At 43.8% G+C, this 20,344-nt stretch overlaps 2 protein-coding genes and 1 long non-coding RNA gene across 7 annotated transcripts in view; 1 reads left to right on the top strand and 2 right to left on the bottom strand.

Annotated features, from left to right (window-relative positions):
- ZNF407 (zinc finger protein 407) overlaps window positions 1-7,469 on the bottom strand; it is a 483,307-nt gene extending 475,838 nt beyond the window's left edge. Inside the window, exon 1 of one of the 3 annotated variants that reach the window (XM_032422569.1) lies at window positions 6,952-7,465. The gene's annotated coding sequence lies outside the window, so the exon portion shown is untranslated. Of the gene's footprint in view, window positions 1-6,951 lie in introns of all 3 variants that reach the window. The other 2 variants (XM_032422568.1, XM_032422570.1) reach the window with 2 other exon arrangements.
- On the top strand, window positions 4,473-19,637 carry LOC116643653. The gene is made up of 3 exons (XR_004301592.1): window positions 4,473-6,271; window positions 18,118-18,221; window positions 19,569-19,637. It is a non-coding gene; the product is annotated as an uncharacterized LOC116643653 (long non-coding RNA).
- Window positions 12,943-20,344, bottom strand: part of CNDP1 (carnosine dipeptidase 1) — a 35,758-nt gene continuing 28,356 nt past the window's right edge. Inside the window, exons 10-12 of one of the 3 annotated variants that reach the window (XM_032422574.1) lie at window positions 19,624-19,765; window positions 16,451-16,598; window positions 12,943-13,459 (exon numbers count right to left, since the gene is read on the bottom strand). In XM_032422574.1, coding sequence (XP_032278465.1) covers window positions 13,456-13,459; window positions 16,451-16,598; window positions 19,624-19,765 — 294 coding nt within the window. In that variant the 3' untranslated portion in view covers window positions 12,943-13,455. The other 2 variants (XM_032422572.1, XM_032422571.1) reach the window with 2 other exon arrangements.

The following is a 20,344-nucleotide window of genomic DNA, read 5'->3' on the forward strand; positions in this document are numbered from 1 at the left end:
TCTGATTCAGTAGGTCTAGGCAGAAGCCCAAAATCTGCCTACAAAGTTCCCATGAAATCCTGGGAACACAATTTAGAAGCACTGCTCTAGGATAAAGACTTAAGAATGGAATTACTGGCTCAAAGGGTACATGTGTCTCTAACTTTACTAGATAATTCCAAAGTTATTGTACCAAGCTAAACTCCTACCAGTTGTGTGTAAGCACTCTAGGTGTTTCCTACCTCCCAAACAACAGATACTGTCAGATTTTTACATTGTTGCCAACTTAATGTGTGTGAAAGTTTTTCATCCTAATTTGCCTTTCCCTAATTAAGTTGAAAATCTTTGCATTTGGGATTTCTCTTTTGTGAGATGACAACTGGGGTCCTTTGCCCATTTTTGTATTGTCATTACTGATTTGCCATTTACCTTTGTGGATACTAATCTTTTACCAGTATGTACTGAATATGTACTGAATATGTGTACATAAATATATATATGTACTGAAAATACCTATTCTCACTTGTGACTTGTCCACTTGACGGTTTTAATAACCACAAGTTATCAGTGTTAATACTGTCAAACGTATCAATCTTTTCCTTTATGGTCTGCACCTTCTGTGATTTGTTTTAGAACTTCTTCCCTATATTGGAGTCCTACAACTATTGTCCTACCTTGTCTTCTGTAAGTTTCACAGTTTTGCTGTATTTTAGCCTATAACTGGTCTATAGTTGATTTTTTTGAATGATGTGATTTAGAAATGTATCCCACTCTCAAGAAGTTTCCTGTTTGGTAAAGACCACACTCACAGCCCACAGCAAACTATAACTTTTGGGAGGATACAAAAAGTGCCTCAAGTGAAATACTGATTAGGTGTTAACCACTCACTCCTTCATTGAGATTTATTCTGCTCCCTCATTGGGGCAAACAAAAATGTGAAAAATTTCAACGTGAAAAGATGGAAAGTTATTAGCAAATTAGACTATGATTCCAACCCACCACACCGCAGGAAGAATCCTTAAAAAAATCCCCAAAACTCAATGTAGTCTCTTTCTAAAAATATAGAGAATTAAGCACTGGAGAAAGTGTGGGAAAACTGTCATTCTCAATAGTACCGGTTGGGATATAAATCTATACACCCTTCTAGAAGTTAATTTTGCGCTCTCTCTCAAGCACGCACACACCCTTCGTGTGTGTGTGTGTGTGTGTGTGTGTGTGTGTGTGTGTACATAGCCTTATAATATATTCTTTGAGCTATCAATGACTCTACAGGAAATAACTGGACAAAATACGTGTTTAAGGATATTCAGCATGAAACTCTTTATAATACAAAAATTATAAACTACCTGGGCGCCTGGGTGGCTCAGTTGGTTAAGCGACTGCCTTCGGCTCAGGTCATGATCCTGGAGTCCCTGGATCGAGTCCCGCATCGGGCTCCCTGCTCGGCAGGGAGTCTGCTTCTCCCTCTGACCCTCCCCCCTCTCATGTGCTTGCTCTCTCTCATTCTCTCTCTCTCAAATAAATAAATTAAAAAAAAAAAAAAAAAATTTTTAAAAAAAAAAAAAAAAAAAAATTATAAACTACCTAAGATCCAATGATGCAGGATGGGCTAGAGCACGTCCACACACTGGAACACGGTGCAGATTACACAGTGTGTTAATGTGGAAAGATGTTCACCATATTCCAGTAACTGACAAAAGCAGTCAACAAAATGCACATATAAACATTCATTTATTCATAAATATTTATCAAGCCCCTTGTACGTGCCAGGTACCAAACACGTCACTGGTAAACAAAAAGAGATCTGTTCCCTGAATCCAAGGAGCTCGCGAGCCTTGCAGGGAGACAGACCAGATACATAACTTCCAGTTATTCTGGTTGGGATAGTACAGGCACGTGCATTCTGAACACAGAGACAATTTGTAGGTGTGTACGTATAATACATCCAGCACCAAAGAGAACACACGCACCCAGCTTTATGGACTACGTGCTGGTAAGCAGGAGAATACTTAGAGCAAACGCCTTGTGATGAACTGAAGTGTATCTATCTTCTACAAAAAGGCTCTAGAGAGAATTATAAGAAATGCAGTGTAGTTATGGAAAGTCATACACTGGAAGACAAATGTGAGACATTGTAGAACCACAGTAAAAGAACTGGGACAAACAGCTTCCATTCCTGCCAATTCAAAACTGAGATTGACTAAGATCAAGTACAAGTTCTTGAGCAAATAACCATTCTTCTAAGAGCCTATATTTTCCCTTTCCCTGCTATTTTGTCTCTAACAAATAATAATAAAGCCTCCCAAAATAAGAAATATCTCACAATTGGGACCAGGCTCAAAGGATTCTGACATTATATGCTCATTTCTTTTAAACTTCTGCACCAAAAATCAGTGGAGTGATGAGAGTCATTAATTTCAAAGGGAAAATTTTTAACTTTAAAGCACAGCTATCACACACTACCTCAACCAAGACATCAGAGTTAACATTCACCAGTGATAAGACATATCTGTGTCATATAGGTCCCAATACGAGACTGAGAAGGGCACAACTTCACTGTCATGGTATTCTTGCCAAAATGCTTCACCTTCAATTTAATCATGAAAGGACATCAGACAAATCCAAAACAAGGGACATTCTACAAGATAACTGACCATCACTCTTCAAATGTATAAAGGTCATAAAAAATAAAGAATGCCAAAAGGAACTGTCACAAACTGGAAGAGACTAAGGAGACCGGATACCGTAATGCAATGTGGGATACTGGACTGGATCCTGGGCCAGAAAAAGGACATGATGGTGAACCTCAAAGTCTTTAGATTAATTGTATCAACTGTCTGGTTTCGGTATTGCACTATGGAAGATGTTAATAAAGGGATGCTGGTTGAAAGGGACACAGGAACACTCTGAACTATCTTAGGAATTTTTCTGTAATTCTCAAATTATTTCAAGGTATAAGGTGTTTACAAATCATTTCAGATGAATGATACACAAAGATATGAGATGAATCACTCATTATCTGTAACATAAAAACAGGCTACACCCTCCAAAATTGTGCTTAAAAATCCCAGTATTTGCAAATAAGGCTTACACTGGAATAAACTGTAATTATTCCATAAAGGCCTGTAATTGCGATAATGTAGAAAATACAGTAATTTTCCTAGGGCACTGAAATCTCTCCAGATAGTCTATTTTATTTTCCCCCTTAATCTTTTTTTTATTCAATTCAACTTACACTTATTTAACATCTACTATGGCCATGTAACTGTGCTAGGGCCTGATAATATTTTGATATATAAGAAATGAACATTTTAGAACACAACAGAGAAAAGCATAGAGTAACAAAACTGGGAGTAATTTTTCACTCCTATACAAGCTAGGAATTAATCCAAACACCTTTTTTAGTGCAAATGTCAAAACAGAGGACCCTCACAGCTCACGTGAATCCCCTTCAAATAATTCAGTGGTTTGACCTCTAGAATTATCTCCAAAAATTATCCTTGGAAGTGTCAAAATGACTCTCTCCAAGAAACACTATATTTCTAGTCTTTTTTTTTTTTTTTTCATTTAATCATTCTGTTTCTGGTGCACTGCTGTTTGTAACACAAAATTAAACCACCCAGTTCTCTGAGTACCAGGGAAAAGGTTACACTGGTATAAACCCATGGAGCTTACTTACTGTCCTAAGAGATCAAAGGCAACATCATGTATGGCCGGCCAGGGTTCTCAAAGTGTGATCTCAGAGCCCGCAGCCTCACCCTTCCCAGGAGGAGCTTGTCAGCAATGCAAATTCTCAGCCCCAGTCCAGACCTGCTGAATCAGAGGCTCCAGGGGATGCTGAGCATCTGTGTTTTCACAAGCTCCCCAGGTGACTGTGATGCACCTTAACTCTGAGAACCATTGATGGAAGCAGAAAGACTGGCCTCTACATCAGGAAGCCTGATTCTAATCCCTGCTCTACCACTAATCTCAGAGACAGATTACTCAGCTTCTGTGGGGGCTCAGCCTCCTCACAGGACGACCAGGGAACTGGAACAGATCACTGCCACACTCCTTAGACCAAGATCTGATCAATCTAGGAAGGCAGTTCCTCCTATAAGGCCTAAAAGTGAAAGGCCACCCAAATATTTCACCATATCTTTCTTTTTCATCAAAATGAAACAATTAAGATTTCTTATTTTCCTCAACTAGTCTCTGAATCATATTTAATATATCTAAAATAAGGGGTGCCTGGCTGGCTCAGTCGGTTAAGCTACTGACTCTTCACTTTGGCTCAGGTCATGATCTCAGGGTCCTGGGATGGTGCCCTGACTCGGCTCCGCACTCACTGGGGAGTCTCCTTCAGGATTCTCTCTCCCTCTGCCGCGCCCCCCCTCGCCCCCCGCTCACTCGCATCCATGCGTGTGCTCTATTTAAAAAATATACATATATATATATAATGTCTTTAGATAAAATTGTGTTTGCTTCAGCAAAAGCAATACAAGTGCCAATTTTATGGTTTCCTATGTAGTTCTACAGCAAGTCTGTACAGGAGGAATTCCACGTAACAACAAGATCTCCAAGAAACCCAGCTACTATAGACTGAATTATGTCCTCCCCCAGAATTCCTATGTTAAATCCCTAATCCCCAACGTGATGGTATTTGCAGGTGTGACCTTTGAGAGGTAATTAGATTTAAATGAGATCATGAGGGTAGGGTCTCCAAGATGAATCAGTGTCCTTACAAGAAGGTGAAGAGAGTCCTGAGTTCTCGCACTCCCTGCCATGTGAGGACACAGCAAGAAAGGGCCCATCTGTAAGTCAGGCAGAGTCCTCACTCACCAGGAACCAGTACTCTGATCCAGGACTTCATGTCCTGGAGCTGTGAGAAGTAAATGTCTGCAGTTTTCAGTTCTCCAGGCTATCCTATTTTGTTATAGCAACCGAGCTAAGACACTCACTCAGTGTCCCCTCCGGTGTGGGGATCTAACACATCAGGTTATAGCTCAGAAGAACTATGTCCCCATCTTTGCACAAAGAACATGTGTGATCTGACCACAAGAAGTATTTAACAAGTTTGAAAACAAGGAGTTTTAAAATGTATAGATCTAGACACTTCCATTACTGCATAAGAAACACAGCTTAATTTCTTCTCCTATTCACGGATTTATGAACTGGGATTCTTCTCACCACTGTGATACCTGAGAAACCCATCATACAGACCCCTTCTTTGAGATGTGGGAAAGAGGGAGAGCTTAATTTATAAAGGTCAGAGAATTCTCCTCTAACAACACAAACCTAATTGAAGTCCATGTTGGGAGAAATGTCCCACTGAGCTAGTGAATACCCACTAATCCTTGAGACCTAAATCAGACCCTGTATCCTGCAAGCCCTCAACACTGCTTCCCAGGCAGTCAGATATCATTTGCTCTGTGCATCTCCATGTTAGCACTTAGCAAAACGCACTGTATTTGTTTCTGTATCTGCCTCCGCAAGCAGACCCTGAAATCACAGTTTGTGACTAACTCCACACCTAGAGTGGAGTTAGGGACCAGTGCTTGCTCAAGTGGAACCACTTCGCTTTGCTGAATACCAGTGGAACTATGTCCCACCTCGCAGCTTTTCTGTAAATTCGAAATTATTCCAAAATAAAGTTTTTAAAAAGGCACCAGTGGCAAGTGTGTTATCAGCAACAATCACACATGCCTTCCAGATCCTGCAGGAAGACATCAGCCACTAGAGAACCGTGCCTTACTGTTTATCAGACATGCCAATAGGAGTTAGTCATCTCGAGTGTAACAAACTTGAAGAATGAGTAACAAACACTTGAGATTTGAATTCTGACGTTAACTTTGGTCACATTATTTTACCTGAGTTTTAATTGGTAAAAAGGGAATAATTAATCCCTACTCTACAAGATGGCTATGCTAAAGGAAGCATATAGAGTATACATTAGAAATGATGTTCTAATCGGTGTGTCAGTGGCCTTCCCTACACGGTGTTCCAACTGGACCTAACTCCTCGCCGCAGAACAGGTGCACAGTGACTAACTCCACCAGCACTGGCTGTAAAGTTATAACGCAGTCACCATCAGGGCTGTAATTACCTATGAAATAAAGAAACCCTACACGCGCATCAATGGATGCTAACCTTGCAAGACGCCCTTCCTACTCCTGAACTTCCCGATGAAACAGAAGGGCTATTCAAAACTCAACCCAGCCGACAGGGGTCAGTAGCTCCCGGACCCACCTCCACCAGACTAATCTCCAGAAAGCGCGAGCACACTCGGGACGTGCTCTCCGGCTGGGAAGAGGTGGGTATCTACCCGGGCAAAACCCGCAGCTGCAAACAGCGGCGCGCCGCAGCCCCGGGCCTCCCCCCTGGCGTCCAGAGCGGCTGACCCCGACGGGCCAGGACCCTGCACTTGCAGTCGCGCTGCTCTCGGGGACCAGCGTGGGGGCCGCCGCCCGCCCAGCGTCCTTAACGGAAGGAGGCGCGGGTGGCAGCGGCGCATCAGTGCATCTGGGGGTGACCTGGGAGTGGGCGGGCGGAGGAGGAAACCAGCGCCCAGACTATAAACCGACACCTCTGCAGCTCCGCGCTGGGGCAAGCCGGGCGGTAAGAGGCGCCCCACTGCGTGCAGGGGTGCTGACAGCCGGCCCCGCGGGGAAGCCGAGGCCCCGGCGGCCGCGCGAGCCGGGCCGCAGGTTGCCGCGCAGGGAGCGGGGGAGGGCGGGAGCGGAGGCCGGGCGGCGGCCAGGCCGCGGGCAGCGGGCGTGTGCCGGGCGAGGCTGGGCGGCGTCGGGAGGGACCGGCGAGCGGGGAGGGGCGGAGGCGGGGGGAGGGGGGAGGAGGAAGAGCGAAGGGCCCTGGCGGGGCTCTCGGCGCCCAGCCGCCCGGGCCCCGGCCCTCAAGCCACCGCCCCCAGGCCCTGCGCTGACGCTGGACGGTCCCCGCCTCCAAACCCCCCGCCCCGGCCAGAGAATAACTTACCTGTTTGCCGACGGAATCGCTCCTGCTCGCCCCTCTGACTGACTCCTCCGGCTCACCGTCTTCCCTCTGGGAGGAAGGGGCGGGACTTCCTGTATCTCCTTTGAGCGACTTCCGGCAGTTCCCAGGTCGACTGTGTGGTGGACCGAGCGCCGGACACCACGACCAAAAAATAGGATCCCGGAACTGGTTTAGCGAAACCCACATCGGCTTCCCTGTTTCTGCCCCGAGTGGCCGGCACACCCACGTGCCGCCTTGTTTTCAGTCCATCAGCTCTTGCCGGAAGCCACGCAGATAAAACCGGAAGTCCCACCCCTCCCCCGGAGAGGAAAACGGAAGGCTAAAGGAGTCAGTCTAAACAAGGGGAGCTGCGTGTCAGGGTGGAAAGCCGCCTGCGTCTGTCCAGGAGGGCACCCTGGGATTTCCAGAGGGTCCCAAAGCGGGAACTCCTGGCCGGTCGTGCGTCCTCCCTACCCCAGCCGTCCCCACTCCGCCCCCTCGCCATTACGGGCCCCGAGGACGGCACGGGGGAGAAGGACGCGGCCCGGCTGGTGCGGGAGCGGCCCGGGCCTGCGCGGCCCGGCCACCGGCTGTCCTCCGCCTTGGCCGGGCCCGAGGGGCGCCCGGCGCCTCAGCGGCCCTCTTCTCTAGGGGCGAGGGTTTTGTGCTGTGCTGGGCGCGTGCGCAGCTCCAGCTTGGGAGGAAAACTCGGGTGACTCCAGAGGGGGATCCTCGGAGTCGCAGGCCCTAGGAAGCCAAGAGCGGAATTCCGACACTGAGGAGGAGGCAAAGCCGCTGAATGCGGTGGTTCGCCAGTTTGGCAGGAAAAGCTGAAAAGTACTTGGTGTTTAAAACATTCCCGCACGGGCTGCTTTTAGGAACGTTAAGCGCGCAGCCTACAGATTGTTCGGAAGCAAGCACGACCTGAATACAGTAGTCCCAGCCCCCTCCCGCCCCGGTACAGGAACGTACGTAGACCTCCACGTAGGACCCCTGCTTCGGAAACTCACGCTCTGGCGAGAAGACCACAGCTCGCAAAGCGCAAGGGCAGGGATCCCCTCTTGGGGTCAGATTGTGAAGATACTGTTTGCTAGGGACACCTGTTCATTTGTATTGAGATAATTTTAAGCAATTGGGATTTTAAAACTTTGTATTTATGATTTCGGTGATAGGCTTTCTAAACCAAATCATCTCTCCAGTTCAAGTCCAGCTCGATTCTATTTTAAAAATTAAATATTCAGGTGATAACATTTTTTAATATTTTCTACAGGGGCACCTGGGTGGCTCAGGTCATGATATCAGGGGTCCTGGAATGGAACCCGGCACGGGCTCCCTGTTCAGCAGGGAGTCTGCTTCTCCCTCTCCCTTTGCCCCTCCCCACCGCTTGTGTGCACTCTCTCTCAAATAAATGAATAGTATATACATACACACATATATCTGAATAATTTTCATAGCTGTTATCTGGTCAAATTCCCATTGTAATCCACGTGAATTCTCGTATCTGTCTTCACTGTAGGATATTGCGGGTTAGAGTCAGCCATTCCAAGATCACACAGCTGGTAAAGGTGGGATTCAGCTTTAGACTCCAGAGTCAGCCTTTTCCAGTCTACCATGCTGACTAAGTTTAGTAATAGTGAATTAAAAGTTCTAGAGAAATGCATGGAAAACAATTTTCCGTAGAACAGACAACTCGCCTGTTAATGTTACGTTTATACCATTAACCAACATTTACTGGGTGAAAACATTACTGGTAAAAGGTAATAAACTAGATTCTTCCTCCAAAGAGCTCACTTGAAAATTACTTAGAATCTACTTGAAAATATAGTACTTATAATCATAATGTCTGTTTTGACAGTGTTAGTCCTGTATGACATGGTGGTACCTCTCTGAACACTAGTAGTAGCTAGTGCAGTTCTCCATATGGATTACGCATCCTGTTGGTCTTTGGGTGATTAATCTGCCTTTCTTACCTTGAGGGTTTAGTTAACATGTCATCTTTCTTTCTTGAGCATTGAAATAAAATTCAAGTTTATTTTTCATTTTATCATCCATTATTTTGCTGAAACAGGACTTTAAAAAAAAAAAAAAGATTTTATTTATTTGACAGAGAGAAAGCAAGAGAGGGAACACAAGCAGGGGGAGTGGAAGAGGGAGACGCAGGCTTCCCGCGGAGCAGAGAGCCGGATGCTGGGCTCAATCCCAGGACCCTGGGATCATGACCCAAGCCGAAGGCAGATGCTTAACGACTGAGCCACCCAGGGGCCCCGAAGCAGGACTTTGACCTCCTCTTTTTGCTTTATAATGTTTTACAAAAATACAAAAAATTGCGGCACTTGGGTGGCTCAGTTGGTTAAGCGTCTGCCTTCGGCTTAGGTCATGATCCCAGGGTCCTGGGATCAAGCCCCGTGTCGGGCTCCCTGCTCACTGGGGAGCCTGCTTCTCCCTCTCCTCCCCACTTGTGTGCTCTCTCTCGCTATCTCTGCCTCTCTCTCAAATAAATAAATTAATTAAATCTTTGAAAAAAAAAATTCCCATGTTTCCTCCCACCAGATTCTATAATTATCAACATTTTACTATATTTGCTTCATTGTTTTATGCATATTTTTTCAGAACCATTTGAAAAAAGATTGCAAACATGATGTCCTTTTACCCCTACACATGTCAATGTACATTTCCTAAGAACATGTATAGGCTCTTAGCAATACAATTATCAAAATCAAGAAATTAATGCTGATACAATGCTCTTATATAATAATCAGACCTTATTCATATTTTTGCACCCATTTTTTATCTTGTTCCCTTTATTATATAATTTAAAGGATTTCCAAAAGATGAAGCACAGAAAACAAGTAACAAAGTGGGAGACCTTAATCTCACTATATTAATAATTTCATTAAGTGTTATTGACTACTCCATTAAAAAGAAGAGATTGCCAGAATGGATAAAAAAGAGTATCTTACCCTCATGTGCTGCTCACAAGAAATGTTTGTTAAAAATGGTAACTTTCCGTGTCTTCTGGCCTCCATTTGTTTCTGATGGAGCAGAGATCACGCAGATCTTTCCTCCCTTTCATGCTTCCCTATATGTCATTTGTCATTTTTCTCTTGCTACTTTCACATTTTTCTCTTTATTTTTGACTTTCAGTGGTTTGGTTATGATGTGCCTCGCCATAATTTTCTTCATACTTAACCTGCTTAGTGTTTTCTGAACTTTTAACATCTATAAGTTTATGTATTTCACCAAGTTTGGAAAATTTGGGGTTATTATTTCTCCAAATATTTTTCTTCCCCATTCTCTCTTTTTCTCCTGAACTTCAGTCAAATATATATACACCTCTTGATATTATATACAACTCACTGAGGGTTTGTCTTTTTGTTTTGTTTTGTTTTCATTCTTTTCTCTCAGACCTTCAGATGAATAATTTCTATTGATCTATTTTCTATGTTCCCTGATTCTTGTACAGACCTGCAGTTTTAAAACATTTTTTTCATACTACCCTGACAAGGGCTGCTGCTGTGCCTGATGGGGGGGTGCCTACTCCCGATGTAAACAGAGCAACGTGCATGTTCCCTGATTCTTTTTTTTTTTTTAAGATTTTATTTATTTATTTAATTGACAGAGAGACACACAGCGAGAGATGGAACACAAGCAGGGGGAGTGGGAGAGGGAGAAGCAGGCTTCCCGCTGAGCAGGGAACCCGATGCGGGGCTCGATCCCAGGACCCTGGGATCATGACCTGAGCCGAAGGCAGTTGCTTAACCAACTGAGCCACCCAGGCGCCCCTCCCTGATTCTTTCTTCTGCGTTATCTCGTCATCTGTTAAAAGCAGGGAGTGATTTTTTTATTTCACATATTGCATCTTTTAGTTCTAAAATTTCTATTCAGTTCTGTCTTACTGTTTCTGTTTCTCTTGATGAGATTTCCTATGTTTACTTATTGAAGGCATATTTTATTTTATGTCTTTGAGTAAAGCTGTAATAAAGCTGCTTTGACATTGTGTCTGCTAATTCCAAAATATAAATCATTTTGGGATTAATCATCATTAATTTTCTCTTTTTTCTTGATTAGGAGTCATGTTTTCCTCTTTCTTAAATGCCTAGTAATTTTGAGCTGTGTTCTAGACATTTAAGTAACGTAGATATTATGAATTCAGTTATGTTCCTCTGAAGAGGTTGGTTGTGGTTGATAAAGACTTAACAGGCAGTTATTTGGGCTGTATTCATACTCCATACTGTATCTCTCTTGTTATGGTGGCAACTGAAATCTCATTCAGTTCCCTCAGCCTTAGCTGGGATGCTTGAATCTGCTTCACACTTGCATAGTTCAGAAGTCATATGGCAATTTAGGCAAAGTATGCAGAATTTGGTGTTTTCCCTTTGTGACTCCTCTTTTCAGAACCTCCCTCCCCTCACTTTGCACTAATGTAGTAACCCTGAGCTCTGCTTTCTGGTTCAAGTGGAGGTTTTTGTGGGTTTTTTATAAAGATTTTATTTACTGATTTGAGAGAGTGAGTGAGAGAGAGAGCACAGCAGGGGAGAGGGGCAGAAGTAGAGGGGGAAGCAGGCTCCCCACTGAGCAGGGAGCCTGATGTGGGGCTTGATCCCAGGACCCTGGGATCATGACCTGAGCCAAAGGCAGATGTTTAACCAACTGAGCCACCCAGGCACCCCTAAGTGGAGTGTTAAATAAAGTTTAGATGGCCTCTTGGATTTTATTATAATTATTTAAAGTTTGAAAGAAAGCATTGGTCATTTTTGGTGACTAATCATTTTTGATGACTAATTTAACAGTGCCATTTAAAGTTCTAATTTCCTTTAAATTAACATGTTCTGCCATTACATTCAAATGCCTACCTACAATAACAGTCAGAATGTGCTACGAACACTTAACCACCCACACTAGAATTTTAAGTCTACATTCTCTTTGAATGCTGTTTTGGTGAATTTCAATGTGGGAGGTGAGATTATTTAAAACTTCACATTTTCTATCATAGTCAGAGGCATAATTTTTCTGACATCTTTTTTCATTCTGGATAAGAAATTATACTAGCATAATGTTTTTAAATAAAATTTTTCCATGTAACGAAAACTTTTTTCTGTTCAATCTATCCAAGCTAAAAAAGCTCAGAAGCATTTATTTACTGATCATAACTGTTAAGGAATTGTAGTCATTACACCTACCAGCTGTTCTCTTCCACATCATTCCACACCGGAATAGAAAGAATACATTACTTGGCTTCAGAAACTCTCCTGTATTTCTCTTTGTACTTCATCAATTGTTTGAGGCTTTGGACACCTGAGCAAAATATAGAATATACCCAACCCAGCCTCTGCCTCCCAGAGCTTGCTTCCAAAAGAGGAAAGTTCTTTTCAATGTAGTAAAGAGGAAATTATCTTTTCTTAAGTGTCACAAGCTCAACAAAACAGAATGTGGATGTTACAGAGTTGGCAAGTGGAAGAACAGAAATAATATGTGCAAGGATTAGGACTTGGTTTGAGTGTTACTGCTTGTCATGAAAGGCATTGGTATTAAAGGCAGATAACATGACTACATTAGATCTGACCATAAGTACATTATTGCGGAAATAAATATTCCATCTTATATAATCAGGAATTCAAATCATTATTTAATTCTTTATTACATGATCAACTAATACAAAAACTTAAAAAATCACATTAAAAAATAGCTAGATGATGTTGAACACATTTTAAACTAGATATTTAAAATAGTATAGTATTGGGGCGCCTGGGTGGCTCAGTCGTTAGGCGTCTGCCTTCGGCTCAGGTCATGGTCCCAGGGTCCTGGATCAAGCCCCCATCGGGCTCCCCGCTCGGCAGGAGGCCTGCTTCTCCCTCTCCCACTCCCCCTGCTTGTGTTCCCTCTCTCGCTGTTTCTCTCTCTGTCCAAGAAATAAATAAAATCTTTTTTAAACATAAATAAATAAATAAATAAATAAAATAGTATAGTATTTAAAAGTCATTTAACCCTATCATAAAATGGTATTTGAGGACTTGTTTTTTAAGTGAAAGCAGCTATCAGTAGAAGTGAGCAGCCAAATGGAATAAGCATTATCTTCTTTTGTGAGCTTCTGTCTTTTTCCACTTCAAAGAAATTTGTTGAGCCCGTGTTACGGGCCAAGCCCTGTGCTTGGTACAGCTTCTCAGCTCAGACGGTTCCTCAGTCTGGGAACAGCACATCAGCGTGGCCCAATCTTGTGGTTGCTCAAGAGAAATCTTTTGTGTAAATCAGTCTACTGATTTTGAAATGCTGGCATCCAATTCAGCAGTACTTAGGACATTGTGAGGGCCACATGAAACAGGGTAAATGGCGCCTTGAGCTATTTTGCTCACATGCTGCTATTCTGTGGCCCCTGAATTAGGGCAGGATCCTTGCGAAGACACAAGTGCTGCCCAGCCAGATACACATGAGCCGTTCTCAGTCCGTGGCATCTCAACGTGACTCGTTTTAATACGCTTTTCCCCAGCACTGGCTGCTCCCAAGACCATTTCAGCTAGAAAGAATGTGAGAGGAAGAGCATAGAGACAGAAGTCCATGCAGGGGACAACAGGCCTATTAGAGGATACTCCAAAAATGCAGCTGCAGACTCAAAAGGAAGATTTCAGCAAGCAATATTGAGCATCTACTAGAACAGGCATGCTCAGTGTGATACGTATGCGGGAAAGGGCTGCCATTTATGCAAAGAGATTGGGTAGGGGCTTTTGCAATAACCCCGCCAAAGTTAGACAGGACTTGGCTTTCAGGCTCTGGGAAGTGACAGTGGAAATGGAAGAAAGTGGTGGCTTCTGAAAAATGGAGTCAACTGGTTTTGATATTAAACTGGATTTGTAAGAGAGGGAAGTGTCAAAGAAAATCAGGATTCCAATGGCCCATGTTCCAAATCAGGGAACCGCTGGAGGTGGAACAGGTTTGGGAGGACGGATAAGACTTGTTTCCATTTTAGGGGCACCTGAGTGGCTCAGTCGCTAAGCGTCTGCCTTCGGCTCAGGTCGTGATCCTGGGGTTCTGGGATCGAGCCCCGCATCAGGCTCCCTGCTCGGCGGGAAGCCTGCTTCTCCCTCTCCCGCTCCCCCTGCTTGTGTTCCCTCTCTCGCTATGTCTCTCTCTGTCAAATAAATAAATTAAATCTTTATTAAAAAAAAAAGACTTGTTTCCATTTTAGATGAGTCAAGTTTCAGATAGGAAATATGCAGGAGGATCAGGGGTCCGGTTCTTAAAAAAGGGGGCTGGGTGGGGTGTGCCGGGAGTCTCAGGCATCTGGCTAACACAAAGGCTGAGAAAGGGATGTGGAGTGAGCATGTGGGGGAAGAAGAGGCCCACACCAAGTCCTCTGTGTGTCCTTGGCCCACCATCCTCCTCCAGCTGCAAGTGCAGGGAACGTGTGTCACCGGAGAGGCTCTCGCACCGTGCCACACACACTCACACAGGTTTCCAGGCCAATACACTGAGTGATGTTTCATTGCTCAGAAGTGCTTACAGTATATTTTATGAACAGCTTTTGTTAATTCACTAATATGAACACCCTTTTAAGAATATAAATTGGCATTATAAACCTCTTGCAATTAGTTCTTGGGAACTCTGCCAAATACATCAGGTAGGTCCTACAAAATCCAAAACGTCACGATTCAACGTAATGTGGCAAGCATGAACCACCTTAGTAACAAAAAATATGCAACACCTGTCAATACTCAATAAACAGGAATTGACGTTCTCGTGCATCACAGAAAAAGTAGATCATTCATGGATACCCCCACAAGACTCATACCTCATTTGAGTCCCTTTTTTTTTTTTTTAAGATTTTATTTATTTGAGAGAGAGTGAGAGGACGAGAGCGGGGTGAGGAGCAGAGGGAGAAGCAGACTCCCCACTGAGCAGGATCATGACCTGAGCCGAAAGCAGCCGCTTAACTGACTGACTGAGCCACCCAGGCGCCCCTTGAGTCCCATTTCTGTGACGAGACTCAGGGTAAGCTGAATCACTGGCCCTGTAGTGCAGCCCTTTTGGATGTGGTGTTGCAAATTTTAAAACTGACATTTCAAGAACCCACAAAGAGATTAAATGTGTTATGCTTTGATTTTATTTGGAATCATAAGAGAAACATTTTTAATAAACTCTTAAATTCTTCTCCATTAATGTGATTTAAGTAATGAATTTATAAAGATTGAATTGATTTGTTTACATACACTCAACTGTAGAAAAATTATATTCTTTTTGTTTGTTTGTTTACACCATCAAATGCAATCAAGCCAAACAAGATGGTTAACTAAAATGATTACTGAATTGAATGCAGCATTAGCTGATGGCTTTAAATTTGGAATGTGTTACTGATGTCAGGGCTGATTAGATTCGTTCTCTATCTAAAACTGATGCTATTAAAAGCTTTAAGCAATTTAGAAATTTAGATGTAGTCACTGAGTAAAATTCCAACAGGGTGAGAGAAATTCTATCAGAATTGATTCTGTGGTGGTGACTTTACATGTGCACAGATGTTGGGGGGGGGCCTTCAGCGATGGGGTAGAAAGAATAGGGTGCAGGAGGGGTGGTCTGTTGGCACCGATCCAAGAAAGGTAAAGAGCCTTGGAATAGAAAAAGTACTCATCTTCACACAGGGAATCCCAAATGGCATAAGGATATGACTATTGCTCATTTCTGTTTCAGAACTTTCCAAGAAGCAGGCAAAATAAATGAAGGGGAAGCAAGAGGTTAATACGGCATCATGCTTCAGTTACTCCTCTACAAATGAACCCCCAGGGAAATCATGGTAGCCAGTGGGACCAACAGTTTTACTAATAAGAGGAACGTGTGGTAGGAGCAAGGGTGATCTACACACTGTATGGAATGATGATGCGTCAGGAGCACCTCAGAACCTAAAAGCACACTGCAGGGATCAGACCCTTCAAACTGCCAGGGAGAGTCTAATGGAAGAACTGTCCTGGTGCTCCAAGGAAAGAGTCCAGTCCCAGGGCTCCTGCAGCCGGACTTGGGGAGATGTTGCTGGTAGTGGTGACTTCGGAAAGGTGTGCCATGGGGACAGTATGCCATTTCCAATGTCTGTGCCTTTAAAATATTTTATTACTGGTCCAAATGTCCGAAGACATTTTAAATGGGAAGGGAAAACATTATTTCCTGGACTGAAATTCTCTGGATCTTTAGATTCTGTTCCTGCCCAGGTGTGGGAGAGGGTATCTGTCAATAGGTCGGATCTAAGCTGGAAGGCTCCTGTCATTATTAATGCAGCTTAGCCATCTCTAGGAAAAAGGCAGCAAATAATTTGGATCCCTCTATGTAGTTCCACCTAACAAAGGGAAAAATAAAGAGAAACACTTATTTCCATTCAAATGATGGGGGAAAGTAGCCTACCACGTAAATAGGAAGATTTGGTGATGTGAATGCAATCTAAAGTACGTAGCACATCGGAAGGTTATGATGTGGAGACCCGGGGTTTGTGCAGTGAAGGACTGGCCCCCCACAGGAATCCACTAACCTGTTGATTTTCTCATTCTGAGAGTGCTCCCCATCATCAACAGCGCCCAGCGGGAGCATCATCACACTCTTTTGGATGGTATCCTGGAATATTCTGGCAATTGGTATGGTTGATCCATCCCGGATCATGTCTGGCTCTGTTCCAAACACTGAAGCACAGGGAAAGAAGGCATTTGAATAAAATAATGACAAGACTACCCCTAGTCATCTTCTCAAATGTAGTGTTTGCTTTATCTTTCCCTTTTTCTTTTTCTTTTTTATTTAACCCTTAAATTTGGTGCCTGGGGTAAGTAAGCTTCTTGATATCATGCAGTTTATATTCTAAAATAGTCAATAGAGTCAGGTTGCATTCTTTACAATTATCTACTTCAAAAAAAATTTTTTTTAAATAAAATTTTTATTGTGGGTGGCGCCTGGGTGGCTCAGTCGTTAAGCGTCTGCCTTCGGCTCAGGTCATGGTCCCAGGGTCCTGGGATCGAGCCCCACATCAGGCTCCCTGCTCTGTGGGAAGCCTGCTTCTCCCTCTCCCACTCCCCCTGCTTGTGTTCTCTCTCTCGCTGTGTATCTCTCTCTGTCAAATAAATAAACAAAATCTTTAAAAAAAAAAAAAAAATAAATAAATAAATAAAATTTTTATTGTGAATTATAGATTTTATAGAAAAGTTGCAAAAAAAGTACAGAGAGAGTTCCCATATGTTCCTTACTTTACTGTCTGTAATGTTAACATCTTATATAACTATTGTACAGTTATAAAGAATAGGAAGTTAACATCAGAATAATATTATTAACTCGATTCAGACCTTATTTAAATTTCACCAATCCTTCCCTTTTGCCATTCCAGGATCCAATCCAGAATCCCACACTGTGTTTTGTCACTGCTTCTTACTCTCCTCTGGTCTGTGACAGTTTCTCAGTCCCTCCTTGTCTTTCATGACCTTGACCCTCTTGAAGAGTACTGATCAGTTGTTTTGTAAAGTGTCTCTTCATTTGGGTTTGTTTGATATTTTCTCATGATTGGAAGAGGTCATGCATTTCTGGCACAAGCATTGGAAGACAATGTACCTCCTTTTATGGTTGCTTCATGAATTAAATATTTGGAAAGTGGGACTTCTTTGGTTTTGTAACCAGTATACAAATAAACAGCTGTATTCAACTATCACCTGAATGGTGCAGTGTTTGTGCTCTACTGTCAAGGTATTCCATGAAATAGCTTTAATGGATATCCTAGGGCCTAAGGAGCGATGAATTCAAACCTTCCAGGCAAGAAGTTGAGTTGTCAGTGATGGAGGAGAGACGCAAAATAAAATGAAGACACGAATGATATCATGCCGTGTCTTCATCCACAGAGCAAGGTGTGAATGTGAGGAAAGATGATGTACCTCGTTGGAAGAACTGGTTTCACACACAATAAACCAAAAGGTGCCTTATGTATTCCTGTAAGAGTATTTCAGGTCTTTACTGTTGACCTTGACATTTCAATCACACATCACTCTTCAGCTGGGATTACATTTACCTTCCTAATAACTTTTCTTCCTCCGTTCTTGACTTCCAAATTTTACTGGTAAAATACTGCTACAGCTGGGAGCAGGAGGAATGATTATGCAGAGAAGTAGGGCTCTAAGTCTCAGACCCGTCCTCTAACTTTTAATGTCTCTGTCCTTTGTACAGATAACCCTGATAAGATGTTGGTGCTCCCAGATGGTCTGGACCTCCAGTCCCAGCTCTGCTCTGTTAGGGATGCGGCCTGAGGCCTCATCTGCGATAGAGTACACGTGTAAACACGTGTCAGGGTTTCCCGCCTGGCTTTTGGGGACACCCTGAAAGTGCCCCTGCCTCTCAGAGTCCGCTATGTTGCAGCTGTCGGCAGCGTCCCCTTCCAGCTGCAGAAGCCAAAGGGGCTGGGTGTTCCTTCTCCCTGCCCAGGCAGCCAGGGCCCAGGCATGTGTCCTGTGCTCACCAGCCACATGATCCTGCCTAGGACCTGGAAGCGCATCAGTTCAAACAGGCACCACCACGGAAATGCCAAATACAGCTTTGCTGCCTTCTCTGTCTCTGGGGAGCAGAGTGGCACTGAAAAGACCACTGGTTTTAGAGTCAGATAGGCTGGAATTTGAGTTCGGTGTTTGGTAATTTTTTTAAATTATATAAAATTTTATAAATTTTTGTATAAAATTTTATAAAATTATAAAATGAGCATCCCAGGAAGCCTCTCTGTGGAAATGGCAGGTGGCCTGCCGTGGGGCTGTTTGCATCAGAACTGGACCCTCTGGAGAGTGGAGATTAAAGACCCAAACCCTGTGAGGCTGGGTCCATGGTTAGCCCCCTCCAGGGTGAGGCTGGCTCTTAGGGAATGCCCTGCCTTTATTTAATGGGTCTCACCTCCTGTTCCCTACCTCCAGCTGGCCTATGGCCATGAAAACCCAAACATCCCTGTGACCCAAAAGAACAAATCCCCTCAGGGCAGTCCAGTGTCAGCTTTCTTACTCCATTAAATTGTAGCTCCTCTTTTTTTTTTTTTTTTAAAAGATTTTTTTTTTTTTTTTAGAGAGAGAGAGAGAGCCCATGCAACTTGCACAAATGCAGGAGGGGTGGGGCAGAGAAAGAAGGAGAGGGAGAGAATCTCAACCAGACTCTGCACTGAGCCCAGAGCCCGGAGCCCGACTCAGGGCTCGATCCCACGACCCTGAGATCATGACCTGAGCTGAAATCAAGAGTCGGACGATCGACTGACGGAGCCACCCAGGTGCCCCTAGCACCTTCATTTTTAACCCCAGATTTCCTATACTTTCATCCAAATTCAGCTATGCCTTTTAAAGGACATTTTTATATGTGGGTCATCATTTTCACAAGTATCAAAGGCTCACAAGTCCATCATTTTGCCCCAAATTCATGCTTCCATACATGAACCCAGCTTTGCCACTTCCAACTGGGTGCCCTTCATTCAGCCAATTCCTTCATCTCTTGCAGACTTACTTTGTAAACTTGGGAAGGCTGTGGGGAGGGGTCAGGAGACTGAAGAGCCCTGGGCAGAGCTGTTGACTCTCAGTAACAGAGCCTCTCTAAAACGGAGAGCTAAACCGAAATTCTGAATGAGTCCGCTTTCTCCACTGCCCCGCCAGGCACCGCGCCCTGGAACCACTGAAAACTGGCAACTCGAGGCATCGCACGTCTAACCTGTTTTGATGGCTCTCTTTGCTGCAAGATACTGTTTATCTTTAATATTTGCGATCCATGGCTGTAGTCCTAGCGTCATAGAAACAGCCATCTGGTTGGAACTATTTCTTTTGGAGAATATATATTCAAGATGCTGCTTCACCTGAAAAGGAACATTTTCAGTGGTAAGAGAAAATTTCAAGTTATTCTCCCGTGTAGTAGTCTTTCATCAAGAAACTGAAATCCCAGCCCAACAAATTCGAGTGTCGTGATTTTACCCTCATTCTCGCAGAGGGCCTCTGGGACTGAGAGCTTCAGCAGTGAGAGAAACACTGGTCTCACGCCCCTTCTATCTGTGGACCCTCCATTCCTCAGCCCTGCGCCCACCCCATCCTGACCACAGTGTCAGATTGCTAATGTTTGGTAATTATGAAACACAATACAACTTCTCAATTTGAATATCCTTCCTTTCGGACTTCTACCTTAATGACTATTTTGGGAATATTAGACATTTGTTAATTCCTGAAAAGGGGGGGGGGCAATTCCAAACTAGGCGATAATGGAGCCTTTTGTCAGCATCCTTCTCTGTCCCCTGGGCTCCATTCCAGTGGCCACCATGGAAATCCTCCCAAGAAAAACTCCACACTCTGAAATATTCCTCCCATCCATTCCTTTGACAAACAATTGTTGAATGCCTGTCATGTTGGCATGAATGTTTCTAGGTGCTGGGATCACAGCTGTG

The sequence above is a fragment of the Phoca vitulina genome, unplaced genomic scaffold (assembly GCF_004348235.1).
Source record: "Phoca vitulina isolate PV1807 unplaced genomic scaffold, GSC_HSeal_1.0 scaffold27, whole genome shotgun sequence".
Taxonomy (NCBI): Eukaryota; Metazoa; Chordata; class Mammalia; order Carnivora; family Phocidae; genus Phoca; species Phoca vitulina.